Source organism: Drosophila rhopaloa, unplaced genomic scaffold, assembly GCF_018152115.1.
Source record: "Drosophila rhopaloa isolate 14029-0021.01 unplaced genomic scaffold, ASM1815211v1 contig_2, whole genome shotgun sequence".
Lineage (NCBI taxonomy): Eukaryota > Metazoa > Arthropoda > Insecta > Diptera > Drosophilidae > Drosophila > Drosophila rhopaloa.
In genome coordinates, this window is record NW_025335083.1 from 18,548,430 (window position 1) to 18,567,445 (window position 19,016).

The following is a 19,016-nucleotide window of genomic DNA, read 5'->3' on the forward strand; positions in this document are numbered from 1 at the left end:
GACTCCCCGAATTAAAAGAAGGATCCAAGCGTAGTTAACAGCGAAAGAATTTACAGTGCCCTGTTAACTCGATAAAGGTTGTCGATAATTATGGCTTGCGTCTCAGCTAGTCGAGTTCATCCCTGCCCTGACAGTATTTTTTAGTATATTGAACATTGTGCTTTGGTATATTTCGACGGTCCTCCTACGGTCTGCAGACAAGAATTACGCGTGAAAAATTACCAATGAAAATCACGGCAAAAATTGCAAAATACAGCCAAGCGGTGCAATAAAGCGCAAAGTAAGCGATACAGAACGCGACCGCTCTTTAAGCGACACACAGTTCATAAACAAGATACGACGAATTCAACAAAGTGAAATTAACTCGGCTTTGGCGTATGCGTTTGCTTGTGCAATTGTGTGTGTGTGTTTTTCTTTGTATATAGACTCGCAGAGCGAGACGCCCGTATACGACGTCCGGACGGTGCGGCAGGTGCGCGAGTGCGAGCGAGAGAAATGCTCTGCGGGCTGCAACTCTGTGTTATTTCAGAGTTCCAGGCCAAACATTCTGATGTGCGGCCGAATCTAATCGACTTTTTGTGTGCATCGCCCAGCACTCGCCTTAGTTAATTAGTAATTGCGAACGGGTCCAATTATGCACTAAATTATGGACTAATCGGTCGTTTTTAGCGCACTCTCCTCCCATTTGCACATCCATATTCGTTTGCTCGCACTAAAAACGGTGAAAAGGTAGCAACAACGTTTCCTTGGAAAAAGCTGTAAATAGTAAACAAAATTGTCAAGTAAACGAGCAGAAGCTATCAAAAAGGTTCGAGTGCGTTGGCATCGGCTGCCCAGAGCGAAATACGAATTCCCACTTCAAGGAGGTTTAATTGGATAGCTAGAATTTAAAAAATTACAAAAAAAGAAGGGAAACAAGAACCCCACCGTTATCCCCGCCGTGTGCGTCTGTGTGTGTGTGCCATTCAAATTTCCCTGCGAGTGGGTGAGTGTGCGTGCGCGTGTGTTAGTTTTTCCTACCAATATTAGCCATTGGAAAGTGTAAAATGTAAGAGTAACATCTTCGAATATAGTTAAAAGCTAAACTACAGCCTTACAACAGCTGTTCCACGGCTTTTTGAGCTATAATTTACGATTTTTGCAAACGCCGTTGGCAACACTAAAAAGTAAAGAGAGTGCGGGTCGCGTGTACGTGAAGAGAGTTGCAGCGAGAGTGAGAGAGCGAGGTGGGGGCGTAGTAGTAGTACATAGGGATAGAGCGAGCGAGAGGGAGGCAGCCAGTGAGAGAGTGTCCTGCGGTTGCTCCCCCTACTCCCCCCTTTTTCGGAAAATTCAATGACCTCATTTGTCTCATGTACGGAACTTTGCTTTTCTTTCAAAAAACAACGAAACAGGACCAACCGTAAGACCAGCGAACAAACAAGTTCGAGAGAGCCATAAACAAAGGACTTTGCACTGGGCACCCAACGGCAGACGGCTGGCAAGACAAGATTAGAAGGAGCAGGAACAGGAGCCGGACCACGATCAGGAGCAGCTACAACACCCGGCAGACAGTACAGCCACTGAGAGCGACGTGAACCAATGGGCACCAACTCGGGAGCCACCGCTGGCATCAACAACAAGCCGGTTGGCGGTGCGGGAGGAGCCGGCGTCCTTGGCGGCGGCGGAGTGGGCGGTGCCAACTCCTCAATCGGCGGCGTCCTGTCTAACAGCCTGGGTGGCGGCGGCAGTGGCGGTCTGAGCATCAGCGGACTGAACGCTGGTGGACAGAACGCCAATGTTGGCGGCCTGATCGGCGGTGTCGGCGGAATGGGAAACGTGGGCGGCGATGACGGTGGCAACGGGATGGTCGGCGGCGGACCCAACAACCAGCAGGCCACCACGCCCCAGTACACAATACCGGGCATCTTGCACTTCATCCAGCACGAGTGGTCGCGCTTCGAGCTGGAGCGATCACAGTGGGACGTGGACAGGGCCGAATTGCAGGTGAGTGTTGATATTTCGCAATGAGTAGTCTCTTTTAAATAACGATGTTATCCGTTTGTCATTCAGAAATTAATTTTTGGTTTTAATTTGTTAGCCATCTGATTTAGATTATGGCCTTGTATTTTTTCTTTATTTTTCGATCGTAGGATTTTGAACAATAAAATCACTTATTTATTTTATCAATGCAGTGAAAAGTAAATAAATGATTTTATTGTTTCAACTACATGCAATTTTTTTTTAAATTCTTGTTATCTCAAATATTAATTCCGATTACAATTGCGAATATTTCTTAATTATACTTAATTTATTAAATTGCCGAGAAGGGTAATTTATTTACTGTGAATATATAATTAATGTTAATCCAGGGGTTTCCTAAGACAGTACTTAAGTTACCGTCCAATAACACTATTCGTGTTGAAATAATGTGGTTATACCCGTTACTCGTAGAGTAAAAGGGTATATTGTATTCGTGCAAAAGTATGTAACAGCTAGAAGGAAGCGTTTCCGACCCTATAAAGTATATATATTCTTGATCAGGGTCACTAGCCGAGTCGATCTAGCCATGTCCGTCTGTCCGTCTGTCTGTCCGTCTGTCCGTCTGTCCGTCTGTCTGTCCGTCTGTCTGTCCGTATGAACGCTGAGATCTTGGAAACTATAAAAGCTAGAAGATTGACATTTTGCATGCAGATTCTAGGAGTTCCTACGCAGCGCAAGTTTGTTTCAAAAAGGTGCCACGCCCCCCTTTACGCCCACAATCGCTTATATACAATTTTAAAAATTTAAATATTTCGAAAAAGTAAAAATGCAGTTTTATTGTGTTTATCAATACCTATCGAAATGTAGAAGAAATTTTTCAAATCGGACCATTCGTTAAAAAATTATGCGTGATCAAAGTTTCTCTCTCCATCTCCCTCGCACTCCCTTTACCTGAGTAACGGGTATCTGATAGTCGGGGCACCCGACTATAGCGTTCTCTCTTGTTTTAAAATATATTCATGCAATATCATGATTACCTTTTTTTATTTGCCAAACGTTATAGAAAATCGCTAGAACAAAAGCAATTTGGCAAGCACGTTTTTGAAGGTCCACAGAGGGTTAAAAGGTCCTTGCTTATCGACAGTGGGGGCTCACTTTCCATTTCAATGATTTTTCGAGGCGCTAATGCATGAACATGCAAGGAAAACAGCGAAGAGGAGGGGGTAAAGGAGGAGCCACAGGGTTGGCTGTCGGCATGCAAGCGAATCGAGTTGAGCAATTGCCGTAATCGAATTTATGCTCTGTTTGTCCCATATGGCAAACGATTCCCCAAAAGCCTTTACCGAAAAAACGAAGTTTTGCCCCGGGGAGGATGTTTTTATCTCATCAGCGGTGATGGATTCTCCCTCCCTTCATCGTCAGTGTCAATGTCGACCCACGCCTTATCGCTTTCACCTGTCAACCGGTATTGATAGCGATTCACCCACCCCACCCCTTGCAAACAATCCGTTACGGTCTAAATGCAACGTGACATTCAAATCTCTCCCTGCTTTGCATCATGTGGAAAATGGCAAGAAAAAAAACAAGTTACCAACGCACATTTGTCGCCGCGATTTTAGACCTGTTTGCCGTTTTGGCCAAAGCGAACCGGGTTCGGGTGGGCAGAGGCGACGCCATCTTAGCTGGGTACTTTTCACCAGTCGTGGATTCGTTCCCTGCCAGCATCTATTTATATTTCCATCCTCACCGCACATCTCTTTGTGTGTCAGTGCCGACTGCTGCGAATGCAACGTCCTTGTCTTGCTCAATCTCAGTTCCCCCGGTCTTCCCATGAAACCATCCACTTCCTACTCGTCCGGCTTTTCCAGCTCCCGTCAGGCAATTAACTTGTACAGTGTTAAGATTGTATTGGTTACAAGAACAATCTTATTTTGTAATATATATAGTATGAACATACCACATATTGTATTAAACTTACCAGCAACATCATTTTTAGTACGAAAGTGAGTGGCGGGTATCTCATAGTCGGTACTCTAGGTTATTTTTTATTTCGTTTGCTTTCAGAGACATTTTAGAACAGTTTTTACAATGATTTGCATACATTTAAGTCGATACTACTTTCATTTGTGAAATACCAAATATGGTAGATACAGGTGTTGGTTATGTTCCAATATTAAAGCAAAAATATTATCGAAAAGTATTTTTGAATACTTTTTATTTATTTCCAAATTTTAAAGGAAATGACTCTTAAAAATGAATTTATATTTTCAAAATAAGTTACTGTATACTTATGTTTTATCCTCACAATGCATCAGATTTAATCTATTCAGTTACACTGTAGACAAGAAGGGCGCGACAGCTGCTAATACATTTTCAATAATTGCAATTGTGTGCGAATGCATTTTTAGATTAGAGAAACCAACGCCGATGGCACTTGCCATATTAATAATTCTATTTTTACGCCCATGTATAGAATATAAGCATTTCCCAACTGTATTATGCAATAAAGAATTCCAAGCTCCCTCTTATTTTTGTTACAATGCGTTTCTAAGAATTGTAAATAAAAATTTGTAGGCTTCTTTTGGTGCAATTAATTTACAAATGCGCAATTGTCATGGCATCCGTAATTTGTAATTGCGGATACACGTTGAATGAAAACTAGTTGCATGTCACGAAGCGATTTGTGAAGAGCCTGCTTAAAAGGCGTTGGCGTGCGCACCTGGCCCTTTTGGCTCCATCGCCCATCTATTCCGAATATCCGCAATATTAGCGCTGCTTTTAATTAGCCAGCTTAAGGAGCCAAACGAATTGCCATTGAGGGATAATTTAAATGCACAACATGTTTCCATTAACAGCAGCAGCACAAAGAGTGTCGCTCCCGCTCGCACTCCCGCTTTTTTGTTACTATTAGCATGGGCAAATTGTTTTTGTTGCTAGTTCTGGTTCTGGTTCTGCGCGCGGCTCATTCCATTCCGCAGTCTTGCGTTTGCTTTCTACAATTGCTGCCAACAAAATAGGTACTCTTAAACTAGAAGCTATTCAAATAACAACCTTAAACAACTGTAAGGTATTTCATTTAACACTTCTAAACCAAGTATTTACAGGGAGATAAAGTACTTTCCTATTAATAGCATTATATTACAACTGACTGGCTTTCGCAAGAAACAAAAAGTACGTTATTAATTAAAAATTAAATTAAATTTAAAGCAATATATATGAAACTTGTAGGTATTGTAGGTAAAATACATTTGAAAATCATATATCCTAATGATTCAGAACTCTAATGTTTACCACATTCATTTAAGGCACACATTTGGTTACTCATTTATGTATAGATTACATTTTGCTTAATGTAAACATCAAAAACTATTTAGGCGACCTCATATGTATGAACGTGGGTGCCGCCCACATCCCATCTATTGTTTTTCTGCAGGAGGCGTCGTCATAGTTCTGGCAGAAGGGAGGAAGGGAGCAAATGGGAAAGCCGCAAAAGCAAAAGTTTCATTCTTTTACGCATTGCAACTATGTCAGGTGCAGTGCCTCGGATCCTAAAATCCGACCACCTCCTCGATTTTTCCTCCCAAGTGCTCTGCGAATTGCGCAGTCATAACTGCACTCTGTTGCTACGCTTGCTGAATGAACATGAAATGGGTTGGTCGCGGGGTGGAGTGTATTAAGTGGGGTATATTGCAGTTTTTACGCATTTCGTTTAATTGAACCGACAGCAAACTTAGATACCCCCACTGCTCCGAAGTTGCCTCTCCAGTAAATTGTGCCAGTTGAAGTTTTTTTTTTGTATTTCTATTAATTGAATTTAATTGTTTTCGTTGGCCTGACGCAGCCGAGCGTCAATTATGCTTCGCAACAAACGCAATTGGATTGCAACGGCAGAAAAAAGGGGGACAAAGCCATATGGGAAAGCTTTAACCAGCAGTATTAATTAATTTTCCATAATTTATAGTTTTAATGTTTTCCACTTAGGATTTATTACACACATCAGATAGCAGTAGCATTGCAAAACTTTCTCTTTCACAATTTGAATGATATTTTTACTTTTTATAATTTTGAAAAATTTGCATGAATAAAATTTTAAAATTATTTTCTTTAAATGATCATTTCGGGTGTATGATGAAATTATGTTGAATCTTTATGTATATCGAATTGAAAGTAATCATTGCATATTTGTCCTTATAGGCTCGCATCGCTATGCTCCTCGGGGAGCGCAAGTGCTTGGAAAGTCTCAAATCGGATCTGACGCGCCGCATCAAGATGCTGGAGTACGCGTTGCGCCAGGAGCGAGCCAAGTTCTACCGGTTAAAATACGGCACCGACCCGCCGCAGCTGAACGAGTTCAAGCCTTCGAACGAGGACGCCGGTCTGGCCGGGGAGGTGGCCACTGATTCGGAGGTGCCCTACAGCAGTGTCTCGAACACCACGTGGCGACAGGGCCGGCAGATGTTGCGCCAGTATCTGGCCGAGATCGGCTACACAGACAACATCATCGACGTGCGCTCGAATCGGGTGCGCTCGATCCTCGGGTTGAACAACAATGCAGAGCACGACGGCAGCGGCGGTGGTCTGGGCAGCGGACTTGGCAGCGGCACTGGCGGCGAGAACCTTAGCCCAAACATCAACGGAAATGAGAGCAACAAGCGAGCCTCGGAGACGGAAGGTAGGTGATTGTGTTACGACCCCCTGTTGGGAGATTTGAATAATTTGCTCACATCAGGCCGTCATACTCCCGCTAAAAAAGTGCAACAATCGATCGACGAAATAATCGTGGACACCGAGGCAGCTGTGATGGCGAACTTTGAGTTCCTGGGCGCCACCGAAATGTCAGACGACGACGAGATATCTGACGACCTGGAGATGGTGGCCACCGACAATGACGACACGGACGTGAAGTTGGCCAAACGCGCCAAGTCTGGCAAGGATATGCTCACCGAGGGTAGGTCCTATCCCTGATTACTCCCTATATTGGCCGCAGCCTGCCCCCTTCAGCCCTCTTCCCGCATGGGCCCGCCTCGCATTTACGCATTTATGTTCGCCAAATCATAGCGATAACGAAATCAATTCGGTTTTAGCCCCCAGCTCCTGTTTATCCCCTTGTAGAAATCCATCCTTGTTTATGGCTGGCTTCTTGTCTTACGCTTTTTGTTTCTGCTTCTGTTTCTTTGGCATCTCTATCTTCTACGCTCGTAGATCTTGAGGCCGATGTGGGAGAGCAGCTATTGAACGATATGAATCTCATGACCGAAGGTGCTTTTCAACAGATCAAAAATGCTTTCGCCCAGAATACAAAATCTAAACCACTCAACCCTCAAGCGAGTATACCGATAATGGAAAATCACAGAGAATCTTCTTACCTAACAGCTCGAATAAATCTAAAAAAGAATATTGTCCGTAAATTTGAGATGGTAGATATTTCTTAATTATTTCTACATATTTTGCAAAATAAAAAGTTCAAAAAATACAATTTTCGGTGTAGGAGCAAACCCAATAACACAGAGAATAGTTTAAATACAGATTTTGCTTCTAAATGTTGATACTACCAATACAATTCCTGTGGTAATGCAGTCTCGTAATCCTTGAGGTGTTGAAAAGAGCAATGCTATTTGATAAATACTTACAATATCTGTTAATTTTCCCACAGAGGTGGACGGCTCATTGGGACTGGGCGAGTTGGCCCAGCTGACGGTAAATAACGATTCTGATGGAGCGTACGATGCGAATTCCAAGGATGGAACTGGCGCCAGTGCCGGCGGTGCTGGTTACCGCAAGACCTGGAACGCCAAGTATACGCTTCGCTCGCACTTTGACGGAGTGCGCTCACTGATTTTTCACCCCGAGGAACCGGTACTGATTACCGCATCCGAGGATCATACGCTGAAGCTGTGGAATCTGCAGAAGACAGTGCAGGCCAAGAAGTCGGCTAGCTTGGACGTGGAGCCGCTGTATACTTTCCGGGCCCACACGGGTCCAGTTCTGTGCCTGGGAATGTCGTCCAGCGGGGAGACATGCTACTCGGGAGGCCTGGACGGCAACATCGAGTGCTGGCAGTTGCCGTCGCCGAACATCGATCCGTACGATTGCTATGACCCGAACGTGCACTCCGGCACGCTCGAGGGACATACGGACGCCGTGTGGGGCCTTACCACCATGCAGAGCAACATTGTTTCATGCTCAGCGGACGGAACAGTCAAGCTGTGGTCTCCCTACAACAAGGAGCCGCTGCTGCGCACCTACACCGCCTCCGAGGCGGAGGGTGCGCCCTCATCAGTGGACTTTGTGCGGAACGAGGTGGACCACATCGTGGTGGCCTACAACAGTGCCCACTGCATCGTTTACGACACCGAGACGGGCAAGCAGGTGGTGCGGCTGGAGGCGGCACAGGAGATGTCCGGCAACACGGGGAAATTCATCAACAAGGTGGTGTCGCACCCCACGCTCCCCATCACGATCACCGCGCACGAGGACCGCCACATCCGCTTCTGGGACAACACCTCCGGCACTCTGGTACATTCGATGGTGGCGCATTTGGAGCCGGTCACCTCGCTGGCCGTCGATGCACACGGGCTGTATTTGCTATCCGGCTCGCACGACTGCTCGATACGGCTGTGGAACCTGGACAATAAGACGTGCGTGCAGGAGATCACTGCGCACCGCAAGAAGTTCGACGAGAGCATATTCGATGTGGCCTTCCATGCCACAAAACCGTACATCGCCAGTGCCGGGGCCGATGGTCTCGCCAAGGTGTTTGTCTAAGAGGGACCACCACCTTCCAGGCCACGTCGGATCGAACGAATTCAGAATTCGAAATCCATAGTGCAGATTGCAGATGCCGAATCCACAGCCAGCAGCTCACAGCTAAGCGATTACGAGTTCGAGTTAAATAATTATACATACATTATAAATATACTATACATTTAAATCTAATTATACTTCAACCGAGAACAACAACCAATTATGCATACAATAATAAGAGAGGGATGAAACCACAAACATAAAAACCAATTGCTATAAAGTAAAACAAAAAAAAATAAATTCAAAACGAGAAACGGCATTTCGACAAGAGCAACAGAGTCAAGTAACAGACGAGAGTCGCGTAATCTAGGAACGTAATTATAAAGCAATGCATAATACGGCATATAACCACAAATAAGTGCAACAAATAAACATTATGTATTTGTTAAAATAACACACCGTAGCAATGAAAGAGTTTGATCTTGCTGTAGATTCCCCGAACAATGGGCGGGATCAACCCAAGATCGACCCTCTTTTCGGTTCTAGTTTTAATAGCACCACTTGCACAGCGATTGTTCGAAAACGAGTCGCCTATGAATCAGTCAGACTCCTGTACATTTTATATACATACACAACCACACACATATACATATATATATACTTATTAAATGCCCATGGCACAACTTGAAATTGGATCGTCTGGCTGGACAGATTCATAGGCACCCTCGCTGGGCAAGTGACAGGACACGTTTCCTTCCCTGCAGGGCGAACGAATGCGTCCTGCAGCTAGAGGAAAGTGGAATAAAACATTTACGTAACGATGTAGACGATCAAATTGAATAGACTAAGCAAGGCATATACACATAACCAACCAACCATATAAACCGACCCCATATTAGCGAAAAAGCGAGAAGAAATTGTATATTAACATTAATTAGAGGACAGTCGAGGTGAGACTAGGATGAAGACGGGTTATTAATGTCGAGAAGCGAGTCGAAAACGCAACCATACAAATCGCGATGTGAAACGAAAACCTTTAAAACTAGAATGTGCAGAATGCTTCTATAATTTCTTTTGTAATTACAAAGGGAGTACGCAATGCTTGATGAATTACGACCATGTGCAGATGAGATATAAATAATATTTGCAGGCAAAGCTATAAACCGTATGCTAAGCTATTTATTTAATTTATGCGTAGTATTAAATGAATGAAACAAGCAAAATGTTGGCGCCAATCACTGATCCAATGGATTTCGTAGTTGAATATAAATTAGATTCGCTTAACATGGATGCGTACTCGTAATTTTAATCAAGAAAATTTACGTTGAATGAAGATTTAGAAATGTGACTTGAACGTGAACGCCGAGCAACTCAATATTAGTTTTAGTATTACCAATTATTATTACTATTACGTGAAAACTTTCACTGACACACTCTCCACACACTTTACACCCAAAACTTGATATTCGAAACCGATGAATCAGAATCAAAAATCTGTTTACACCAAGCAAATCCTCTATTATTTTAATTACGTATTTTAATTTACGCCTTAGTTGTTACATTCAAGAACCCGAATCACGTTCTGAATCCCCCAGTGATTCAAAACGCTGATGAGAAGATGACGATGATCGCGATGGTAATAATAATAAAAGTGGTTGACCAGCAAGCGTCTACTCACAGTTATATAGCAGATTTATACATTTACTTATACATAAATCTATTGATTTCTAATTTTAATTGTAAATTTTTGATTTTTTATTACCATGTATTTTTATTTTAAATAAAGTTTTACAAAATGAGCCGTGTGACTTGCGACTGCCTTTTAATTTCCAAAATCCCTCAACAGAACCACGTAATTGATGAGAACGTTGTAGACCAGCTGGCTCTCGTTTGCAACGGTGGCAAAACTTAATAACTTCTACCGAAAAATCACAGAACAGAAACTCCAAGACACCATTTAACGTCAAGAAGCTGTTGCCTTTTCATTTTGGAAAAGTTTTCGCTGCTGGCAGCATTTTTCATTTCTTGAATTGGCGGATTACACCGCACAACATGAAAACATTTTTGTTTCCAACCAACACAAATCCACTGCCGTTAAAGACAAGATTCACGCATGCGTTTCGTTCCACAGTAAATGAAAATCCGAAACAAAATTGTCTTAAATTATGCAAACAAGATTATTGTAATTTTCCTGCATGCAAGCCGCGAACTAGAAAGTTGTAACAAATATAAAATTGAGAATACAATCTGGCTTTCGACTATTACTTAAGCCGCAAAAGTGTAGTCGAGGAGAGCACGATAAGCATTACTTAACTAAGTCAAAAAACAAAGTTCATTGTAGATTTGAGCATATAGGAAAGGTCCCAGGTCCTAAAGGAACACCCAGCACATAAGTTTATACATACATATATATAAAATGAAAAACAAAAATGCATATTAACTGAACGATACTTTTATAATAAATTGAAGATGAAGTACATAATACTCGAAGAAATACCATTCACACATTTCATGTTAAGATATAATAAAGTGAATAAATAAAATATTTAAAACAAGCTGATCGTTATATTTCTTAATGGTTATTTGGACATCAAATCCAATAAGATATGTATTTTTGAATTGACAATTTCTGGTACATATTTATTTATTTAAGCGCTAATGAATAATCATCCTTTAACGATTTTTACCATTGATTTACTTTTAGGGATAGCTAATCGTAAACTCTTAGTTTTGAAAAACCTACGTAATATTTTAATCTTGGTTTAATCCGCTCATTGTAATTTGCTTTATTCAAGCACATACACTTTCATTAAAAACATCATTATGCAGAAATTAAATTTATATACTATAAGATTAAGATCTATAAGATTAAACTTAATTTTGGTAGGCCTTATTTATGACAATTCTCTTCAGAAAATCGGTTTTTCAATTCGTCTACATCAGGCTTTGGATTTAATAGATACAAAAAACCATAATATTAAAAATAATTGAGTCGATTAGAAAACGGAGGTAAATTACACAGTTTTTGTTAATAGCTGCACATATTGAAAAACAGTTTCCTTTTAAAAGTGTTTTTTTACCTACTGCCGGAGCTTATGGCAGAATATACAAATACCTCGAATAACAACGGTTTTCTTTAAAGTGGAACTTGAATCTAACAATCTTTAAGCTAGTTCTATTAATAAGTTCTATAAATTCCAAATTCATTTGTTAAAATAAATAGAAGAATAGATACGAAAAATTTGTATCGCAAAGCTTACTAAATAGCTGTTTTATAACCCCTCTGAACTACGCCTTTGCAACAATCAGCTGTTTGATAAGACAATGCCGCGTTGCCAACCATCGCGCAGATGAATCAGCTGCCGTTGATTCGTTTCTGTTTGATATTTGTTTGTTCGCTGAACTATTCCTGCCCAATTAATTCAGTTAATCAAGCGAAACACTGTGTAGAGGATTCCACCCATCCGATTCAATTGAGACCAATCAGCGATGGACTTCACGACCTTCGTAAAGCCCTCAAATGGCGAAGGCGGCGGTGATGCGGATGGTGGGCAGAAACTGGAGTTCTGGAAGCATGTGGAGTACATCGAGAATCATGGAAAGCAGGAGGACGACTACGAGTACTGTATGACCGAGTTCCTGCGCATGTCGGGCATCTATTGGGGTACCACGGCCCTGGACATAATGGGCCAACTGGACAGGCTGGAACGGAAGTACATAATTGAGTTTGTAAAGCGGTGTCAGTGCCCGACCACTGGAGGATTTTCCCCCTGCGAGGGACACGATCCTCACTTACTGTACACCCTGTCGGCGGTTCAGATCCTGTGCACCTACAATGCCCTCGAGGAGATCGACTGCGAGGCAGTAGTGCGATTTGTGGTGGGATTGCAGCAACCCGATGGCAGCTTCTTCGGCGACAAGTGGGGCGAGGTAGATACCAGGTTTAGCTTTTGTTCGGTGGCCACCTTGACGCTCCTCGGGCGAATGGAGCAGACCATCGACGTGGAGAAGGCGGTCAAGTTCGTGCTGTCGTGCTGCAACCAGACGGACGGAGGATTTGGTTCCAAGCCGGGCGCCGAATCGCATGCGGGTGAGTCACGTCACCATGGCATAGCACTTATTTCTTGGCCCGTAGTCAATATCATCTCAATTTAAATGTTTCTATTATTATTAATTTTTCCTTTATTAAAGAGCACTGACAGAAAAGCTCACCAGTGTTAAGGAGAAGTTTAAGTTCCTTACCAATTTCTTAGATTTAAATTCTGCATCTTTTATTAGTTCAATTTTAATAGGTATATATATATATCCCAAATAACAAAACATAATTGTAAAGACCAAAAGTGTCTATTTGGTTTCTAAAGATAAATTTGTGGCCTACAGCACTTCTAAAAATATGAATATACCTGTCAATACGTTCCTAATTCCACCTATTTATCTTCCAAAAGGCCTCATATACTGCTGCGTGGGCTTCTTTTCGCTGACCCATCGACTGCACCTGGTCGACGTGGACAAGTTGGGCTGGTGGCTCTGTGAGCGCCAGTTACCCTCGGGTGGTTTGAATGGGCGTCCCGAAAAGCTTCCGGACGTGTGCTATTCGTGGTGGGTGCTGGCCTCCCTCACCATCATGGGTCGTCTGCACTGGATCAGTTCCGATAAGCTGCAGCAGTTCATCCTGTCCTGCCAAGACACGGAGACTGGCGGATTCTCCGATCGCACAGGCAACATGCCCGACATATTCCACACGCTATTTGGCATTGGTGGACTCTCGCTGCTGGGACATTCCGGCCTGAAGGCCATCAACCCAACGCTGTGCATGCCGCAGTACATAATTGATCGGCTGGGTATCAAACCGCAGCGATTGGCGAGACCATAAGGTCTTCAAAGAACAGTAGTTATAGCCAATATGTAGCTTAAAATCAGAACAGACCTCTACTGTATTCCCACACGAGTCCCCCTTAGTTTTATTTTGAAAAAGACCAAAATTCCACCATGCATGTACTCAATGCTCTTTGGGTTTTAACTTTGCTGTGCATTTACACAGAATGTATCCCCTCGATAAGCTATAATAAATATAGTTTGTAAAGCAAGTTAAAATCAGCAAATAAATATTTTATTTTATTACAGCAAGCCATAGAAGTGTTTTTAAATCTGAGTCTATTCAAGTAATAAAAGTAATTGTTGTACACTTAACAAAATTGGCTAAGGCACACAACATTTATAATTTCATTCAATAATTATTACATTATTTTCTACCCCTCTATGTTTTTCCCCACCGAAATAAACATAAAAGACATATTAGATCAGTTAACATTTGATTTATTTGCAAAAATAATTAAACTAACATTTGCATATGTGCAAAACAAATTGAAATGTTTGCATGGTGTAAATTTATATACATGAGGATACCAGTGTAAAGACTAAATAGTTAAGATCTTGGCAAAAAATTGCATTACTAAGATGGCGAATCACACAAAATTGGAATTACAAACTAAAAGCTAAGTGTAAGTGTAGTAACCGTGTGGGTTAGCTTCAATTAGAGACAATTGAAATGAATTTTACAGAACACAAATAATATTAATCGACCACATACATATATAGGCAATGTCCGAGTGTTTTTGGGTCGGTGTCGTAAGTGTGTTGTAGTGTGATTGTAGTATACTCGATGCACGTCTAAGGCACTCTATAAACAATTTCAGCTAACAATCTTTTTAAAATGTATTTCTTCAACTACGGACTATTAGAGGAGCATTAGGAATTACTGAATTTTTCGTCGCTAGTCAGAACATTATATGCACAGCCCAGGGCCCAGGAGATTTCGTGGCCATCTATTTTTTTGTAAAGCTGTAAATATAATTGGAATAAGAAAGTGAAACGAACTCTTTCATTAAAGGTGGACTCACCTTAATCTTCTTTCCATCGTTGAGACCAAATCCTTCGCGCAGAAGTGTCGAGATAAAGGTGAGGTCAAAGCACATGAAAGGCTGCTCATCGTTGGGGATTGCGCAGATCTCCTGAGCCTTCTTGCGGTAAGCCTCCACTGTGGTCTCTCCGCCAGCTAGTGGATCCACCAGTCCCGACTCGATGGCGCGCTCAAAGTAGTAGCTAAACGCAGCCACCGCATGTTGCTTCAAAGTGAACGGCTTGGGCTTGACCAGTGGCATCACCTTGCTTTTTACCAACTCTAAGCAAGCATCAAAGTCCACAATGGGCTGCTCGGCACTCGACTTGCCGTTCTCCTTGCCACTAACCTTGTAGTTGACATTTCCGTACGTCCACGTACGATTAGCGATTATCGGATTCACGCAGACGCTCTCCAGCACCGAATCCTCCTTCTTGTAACCATGCGTAAAGACGGCATGGCGGGCGGCCATCAATCCCAGTCCCAGATAGCTATGGGTGAACACATTGATCTTCTTGCTGGAGGTAACCACCTCGTGCATGTACTTATCGTACACGGGCACCTGTTCCGGATCCGTTGGCGAAAAGGTGACCTGTGTGCTGCCGCCACCCAAATCTAGTGCAGCTGCCTGATTCGTCTTGGACAAGCGGCCCAACAGGAAGTTCACGGTGAACCAGCTGAAGATGCCCTCGTCCGTGCCATCCATAATTTCCACGGCATCCATATCCACACTGAACTCGGACTTGGCAAAGAGATCGCGGACGGCATTTAGGATATTTTCCGCCTTACTGGCGGGCAGAAGTCTCAAGCCAGCTGTGGCCTTCAAAACCAGCGGCGTGGACGACCAGTGCTCCTTGGGTATGAAGGCTCTGGCTTCATCCAGCAGGAGTTTAATAGAGTGGGCACCCTCGGCGGGATTATCTGCAAATGAGCTCAAGCCCGGCTTGCGCTCCTTGAACAGCTCCTCGTAGAGCACCAATTTGTTGTCGATAAAGCTGCGGTTGAACTTGTAGGCCAACACACGGCTGCCCGTGGATCCTGCATCGATGATGGCCGCATACTGGACCTTGCTGTAGCCAAATTTGGAGGCCAAACGGGCCAAATACGGACTGGCATTCTCGGAGACAAAGCCTGCATCATCAGTGGTTGGTGGTTGTGTAGTTGGTGGTTTTTTAGTAACAACACGGCGAACAGAAGGCGAAAAATGAGGTTCCACATCAGAGTAGCGTACAGTAACAGTTGGAAAATCAGAGGGTTTAGTTAGTACAGGTTTCGAGACGACATTGTCTTTTACATAATACAAATGGTACACACCGAACACAAAAAGCAGCAGGATGACGGAGATGACCAGGCACAGGAAGGAGATCTTCAGGCCGCTGGGACCGCGGTTTCCACCGCTGCTGGCATTTGGGGAACCACTGCTTTTCCGCCGCGGCGGTTTCTCATCCGTGGCCAGCTAGAAAAATGCGTAAATCAATTAGTCTCGGTCGGAAAGTAGGTTATTTATAGTGATATTTTTGGCATAGATATGGGTCTACCAGCTTATATTCGTATTTCATGGCTCGTTCCGTTCCCTGCAATACCACAACTTTTATGCATTGCCGGCTTCTTGGTTGAAACACATTTCAGTTGTTTGCTCTTCAAATATTAACACGTTGGCTATTTGCTATCTCTTGAAATGTCAATGATTATGTTTTACATTTTTTTATTCTACTGTGGGCTTTTATCGTTCTCATGTGCCAGGGGTGCAGAGATAAGCTCATCGATAACGTTAACCAGGGCTGCAACATAGCTTTGGCAACGGTAATACAAGTTAGCTGCTAAAAAGCCGTTACTTAGAAAGTAACAGCTAAAATGGACTTTAAAAGTACTTTTTTCTCGCATTTAAATTCATATTTATTTTAATTCTTTCATTTTTAAAATCTCTGCTTCGATCAATCTGACAATATTTTTTTCAATAAACACGTTTATAACAATAATATTAAACATATCAATATCACAGAAAATTTGACAAATGTATTTATTCAAAAACGCTGTATATGCCTACACAGAATTTGCACAAGCCCCTTGAAATTAATTATCAGCTCTAGCTAGCCGGCAAAAATTAGGCCCTCTCAAAGTTCAAAGTCATGCCAAATTACACATTTTGCTATGGGAGCCGCACAGCAGTGTCCATTTGATTAGAATCAAGGCCTTATCAAGTAACCTTCTGACGATATGACCAATGATAAGACGCAATCAGTTTGGCTACGACAACCATGTCTGGGCCCACTAGCAACAATCATAAGTAGAGCAAAAAAAAAGATATCTTAAAGCCTTTTTTAAATATTAAAGTAGGGGCCGCAAACATGCCTGATGAAATTCCCATTGTTTAAACAAATGTTTCGTTATTATTAAGTGCCTGACGCAAAAATAGCTATAGGCAATGAAAAAACAAAACAAACTAGGGTCTAAAGTATATTTGGTTTACGAGTAATGGAGTTGACAGACGACTATATACATAAGTACAGCCATTAGCCATTCAATTTCAAAGCAATTACATTGATGGAATAATTAAAATAAGAAAAAAGAATGCTCATCAAACATTCAGGGTGTGAACTTATCGCATATGCTTCGAATGGCACGCTACTGTAATCAATAAATCAATTGTTATCTGAGGGCGACTTTTGTGCCGATCGACAATGAGTAATGCTTTTCAAGACATTTAAAAAGTATAATCATACGGAATGCTTTAATCGGGTCTACGAGGTATTCTTTAAATGATTACTATTTTTTATCACCTTGGAATATTCACCGTCAGATTTACTTTTGTTGGGCACGTATTTTTTTATAAAGATATTAAAATTATATATATTAGTAGATAATAAGCTGGATTCACGTTGTTGTATTTTTTTAATGAAAATAGTTTTAAAAAAATATGCATTTATGACTAAATTTATGACAATGTAAAACAAATGTTTTTTTCTAACCAATCATTAATATACACAAATCTATGAGAAAATTTTGTTATATTTATCTACTCTTAAAAGTATTAAAAACTTTAATTTTATATAGAAACACAAAAAAAGGAATTTTATCTTTTGGTCAGAAATAAGTGAGATTTGTGTTTTTTTAAATTTTAAAAATAAGTTATTCTGAGTAATCAACCGACCCTACATTTATGCTGGTAGGCAGTGGGGGTTCTTAAGTGGAGATTATGGAAAATATAGCAAAGAAGCCGGAGTAAAATCAATAACTTTGATTGCTTTGACGCATCTAACCAATAAACATTGGCAGTATCGATTAAGATATAGAGCCACACACGAGGGTTAAGGCCACGATCGCACTCTTTGCACTCACTTGCAACCTGTTCCGGTTTTGCCCCATCCTGTTCTCCACCCACATGCGATGCATTCGAACGTTTCAATCGTCCCCAAAAACAATTCGGTGTGTGTATCGGAGCTCTTTAAGGTTCCGTGAAAGTCTGAGATCTTCGAGGTTCCGAGAAAGCAATTGAAAAGTTGTCTAGCGAGATTCAGGAACGGGTGCCAACTCAATTGTTGTTTGTTTTTTTAGTAGCCCCCCAATGACCTTGCAAACGAGAAAATCGCTCAGCCTGGCCACCCTACAAAATATTCAAAGATAAACCGGCCGGCTTGAACAAAAATCCAAAACATGCGTACATACATATGTATATAAATTCAAATTCGTTTTTGTACCAGCCACCTATGATAACAATTAAATCATTATGTTAGAAAAACCCGTTTGTCAGACCCCTGTATATAATTATATACTCTCTATATGTAAATGGCTTGTAAAACACAATTTTAAATAAAAATTGGCACAATCTAAAAGAACTTGAAACCATTATTTAGCTAGTCATTTGTTTTTTTTACTTCCGCGTCAAAAGAGCAACAATTTGTAGTGTCTATGTGTGTGTGTAAGGCGTGTGTATGTGTGAGATGAAATTGGCATAAAATGTCCGCTTTTATAACCCTTTTAACCTTTGGCTTACTTTTCTCTTTCGCAAATCGGTGTTCGTCATGTTGTTGTCTTTACTTAATTATGTAAATTCACGAGCGGTGTTGTTTTGTTTTCGACTATTTCTGCGATCACCGAGCGGAACGCACTAATGTCGATCTAATAACTAGTTTAATTGGGCGCGCGTTCTGAAAGAACTCTGAACGCAAGCGAACGCGCACGGAATGGCGTCTTAAAATCAACTAAACACATTTATTTACCACCCGCTCACTTATATACTGCAGCCCTGTCAGCTGTTTGTTATCAGCGGAGTACGGTCACTCTGGGAGGGTTTTCAGGGCTCCGAGGGATGGAAAAAAATTAGAAGGTTTCTGAATAAAATATTAACCACTTTAAGACCTAATTAAATATAATTTAACTAAGTTAAAATTACAAAGTTGTATAGCAGTTT

The 19,016-nt window shown here is 41.8% G+C and overlaps 3 protein-coding genes across 8 annotated transcripts; 2 read left to right on the forward strand and 1 right to left on the reverse strand.

Moving 5' to 3' along the window:
- The first annotated feature begins 156 nt into the window (after positions 1-156).
- Positions 157-10,514, forward strand: LOC108046493 (striatin-3). Of its 4 annotated transcripts, none has more exons than XM_017126192.2 (5): positions 157-280; positions 1,395-1,986; positions 6,157-6,634; positions 6,692-6,910; positions 7,616-10,514. In XM_017126192.2, exons 2-5 carry the CDS (start codon positions 1,582-1,584, stop codon positions 8,725-8,727), a joined length of 2,214 nt encoding a protein of 737 aa, XP_016981681.1. In that variant the 5' UTR covers positions 157-280; positions 1,395-1,581; the 3' UTR covers positions 8,728-10,514. The 4 variants fall into 4 exon arrangements, with proteins under 4 accessions (XP_016981681.1, XP_016981684.1, XP_016981683.1 ...); XM_017126195.2 differs by having other exon boundaries at positions 6,716-6,910; XM_017126194.2 differs by lacking the exon at positions 157-280 and adding an exon at positions 343-729.
- A 1,528-nt stretch (positions 10,515-12,042) lies between these two features.
- On the forward strand, positions 12,043-13,835 carry LOC108046502 (geranylgeranyl transferase type-2 subunit beta). Its single transcript, XM_017126209.1, has 2 exons — positions 12,043-12,796; positions 13,152-13,835. The coding sequence occupies exons 1-2, from the start codon at positions 12,196-12,198 to the stop codon at positions 13,577-13,579; spliced, it is 1,029 nt and encodes a 342-aa protein (XP_016981698.1). The 5' UTR covers positions 12,043-12,195; the 3' UTR covers positions 13,580-13,835.
- Positions 13,836-14,006: 171 nt separating this feature from the next.
- Positions 14,007-18,809, reverse strand: LOC108046501 (ectonucleoside triphosphate diphosphohydrolase 5). Of its 3 annotated transcripts, none has more exons than XM_017126206.2 (4): positions 18,600-18,809; positions 15,920-16,061; positions 14,607-15,736; positions 14,007-14,547 (listed from the first exon to the last, which is right to left on the reverse strand). In XM_017126206.2, the coding sequence occupies exons 1-4, from the start codon at positions 18,627-18,629 to the stop codon at positions 14,455-14,457; spliced, it is 1,395 nt and encodes a 464-aa protein (XP_016981695.1). In that variant the 5' UTR covers positions 18,630-18,809; the 3' UTR covers positions 14,007-14,454. The 3 variants fall into 3 exon arrangements, with proteins under 3 accessions (XP_016981695.1, XP_016981696.1, XP_016981694.1); XM_017126207.2 differs by lacking the exon at positions 18,600-18,809 and adding an exon at positions 16,144-16,335; XM_017126205.2 differs by having other exon boundaries at positions 14,607-16,061.
- Positions 18,810-19,016: the final 207 nt, after the last annotated feature.

Excerpts from the sequence above, each read along its gene's own strand:
- LOC108046493 (XM_017126192.2), top strand. The coding sequence starts at position 1,582 with ATGGGCACCAACTCGGGAGCCACCGCTGGCATCAACAACAAGCCGGTT. Across the intron at positions 1,987-6,156 it reads TGGACAGGGCCGAATTGCAG|GCTCGCATCGCTATGCTCCT; the intron begins GTGAGTGTTGAT and ends TTGTCCTTATAG. Across the intron at positions 6,635-6,691 it reads GCGAGCCTCGGAGACGGAAG|GCCGTCATACTCCCGCTAAA; the intron begins GTAGGTGATTGT and ends TGCTCACATCAG.
- LOC108046502 (XM_017126209.1), top strand. The coding sequence starts at position 12,196 with ATGGACTTCACGACCTTCGTAAAGCCCTCAAATGGCGAAGGCGGCGGT. Across the intron at positions 12,797-13,151 it reads GGGCGCCGAATCGCATGCGG|GCCTCATATACTGCTGCGTG; the intron begins GTGAGTCACGTC and ends ATCTTCCAAAAG.
- LOC108046501 (XM_017126205.2), bottom strand. The coding sequence starts at position 18,629 with ATGACGAACACCGATTTGCGAAAGAGAAAA. Across the intron at positions 16,062-18,599 it reads CCGATTTGCGAAAGAGAAAA|CTGGCCACGGATGAGAAACC; the intron begins GTAAGCCAAAGG and ends GCATTTTTCTAG. Across the intron at positions 14,548-14,606 it reads ACGATGGAAAGAAGATTAAG|CTTTACAAAAAAATAGATGG; the intron begins GTGAGTCCACCT and ends TTATATTTACAG.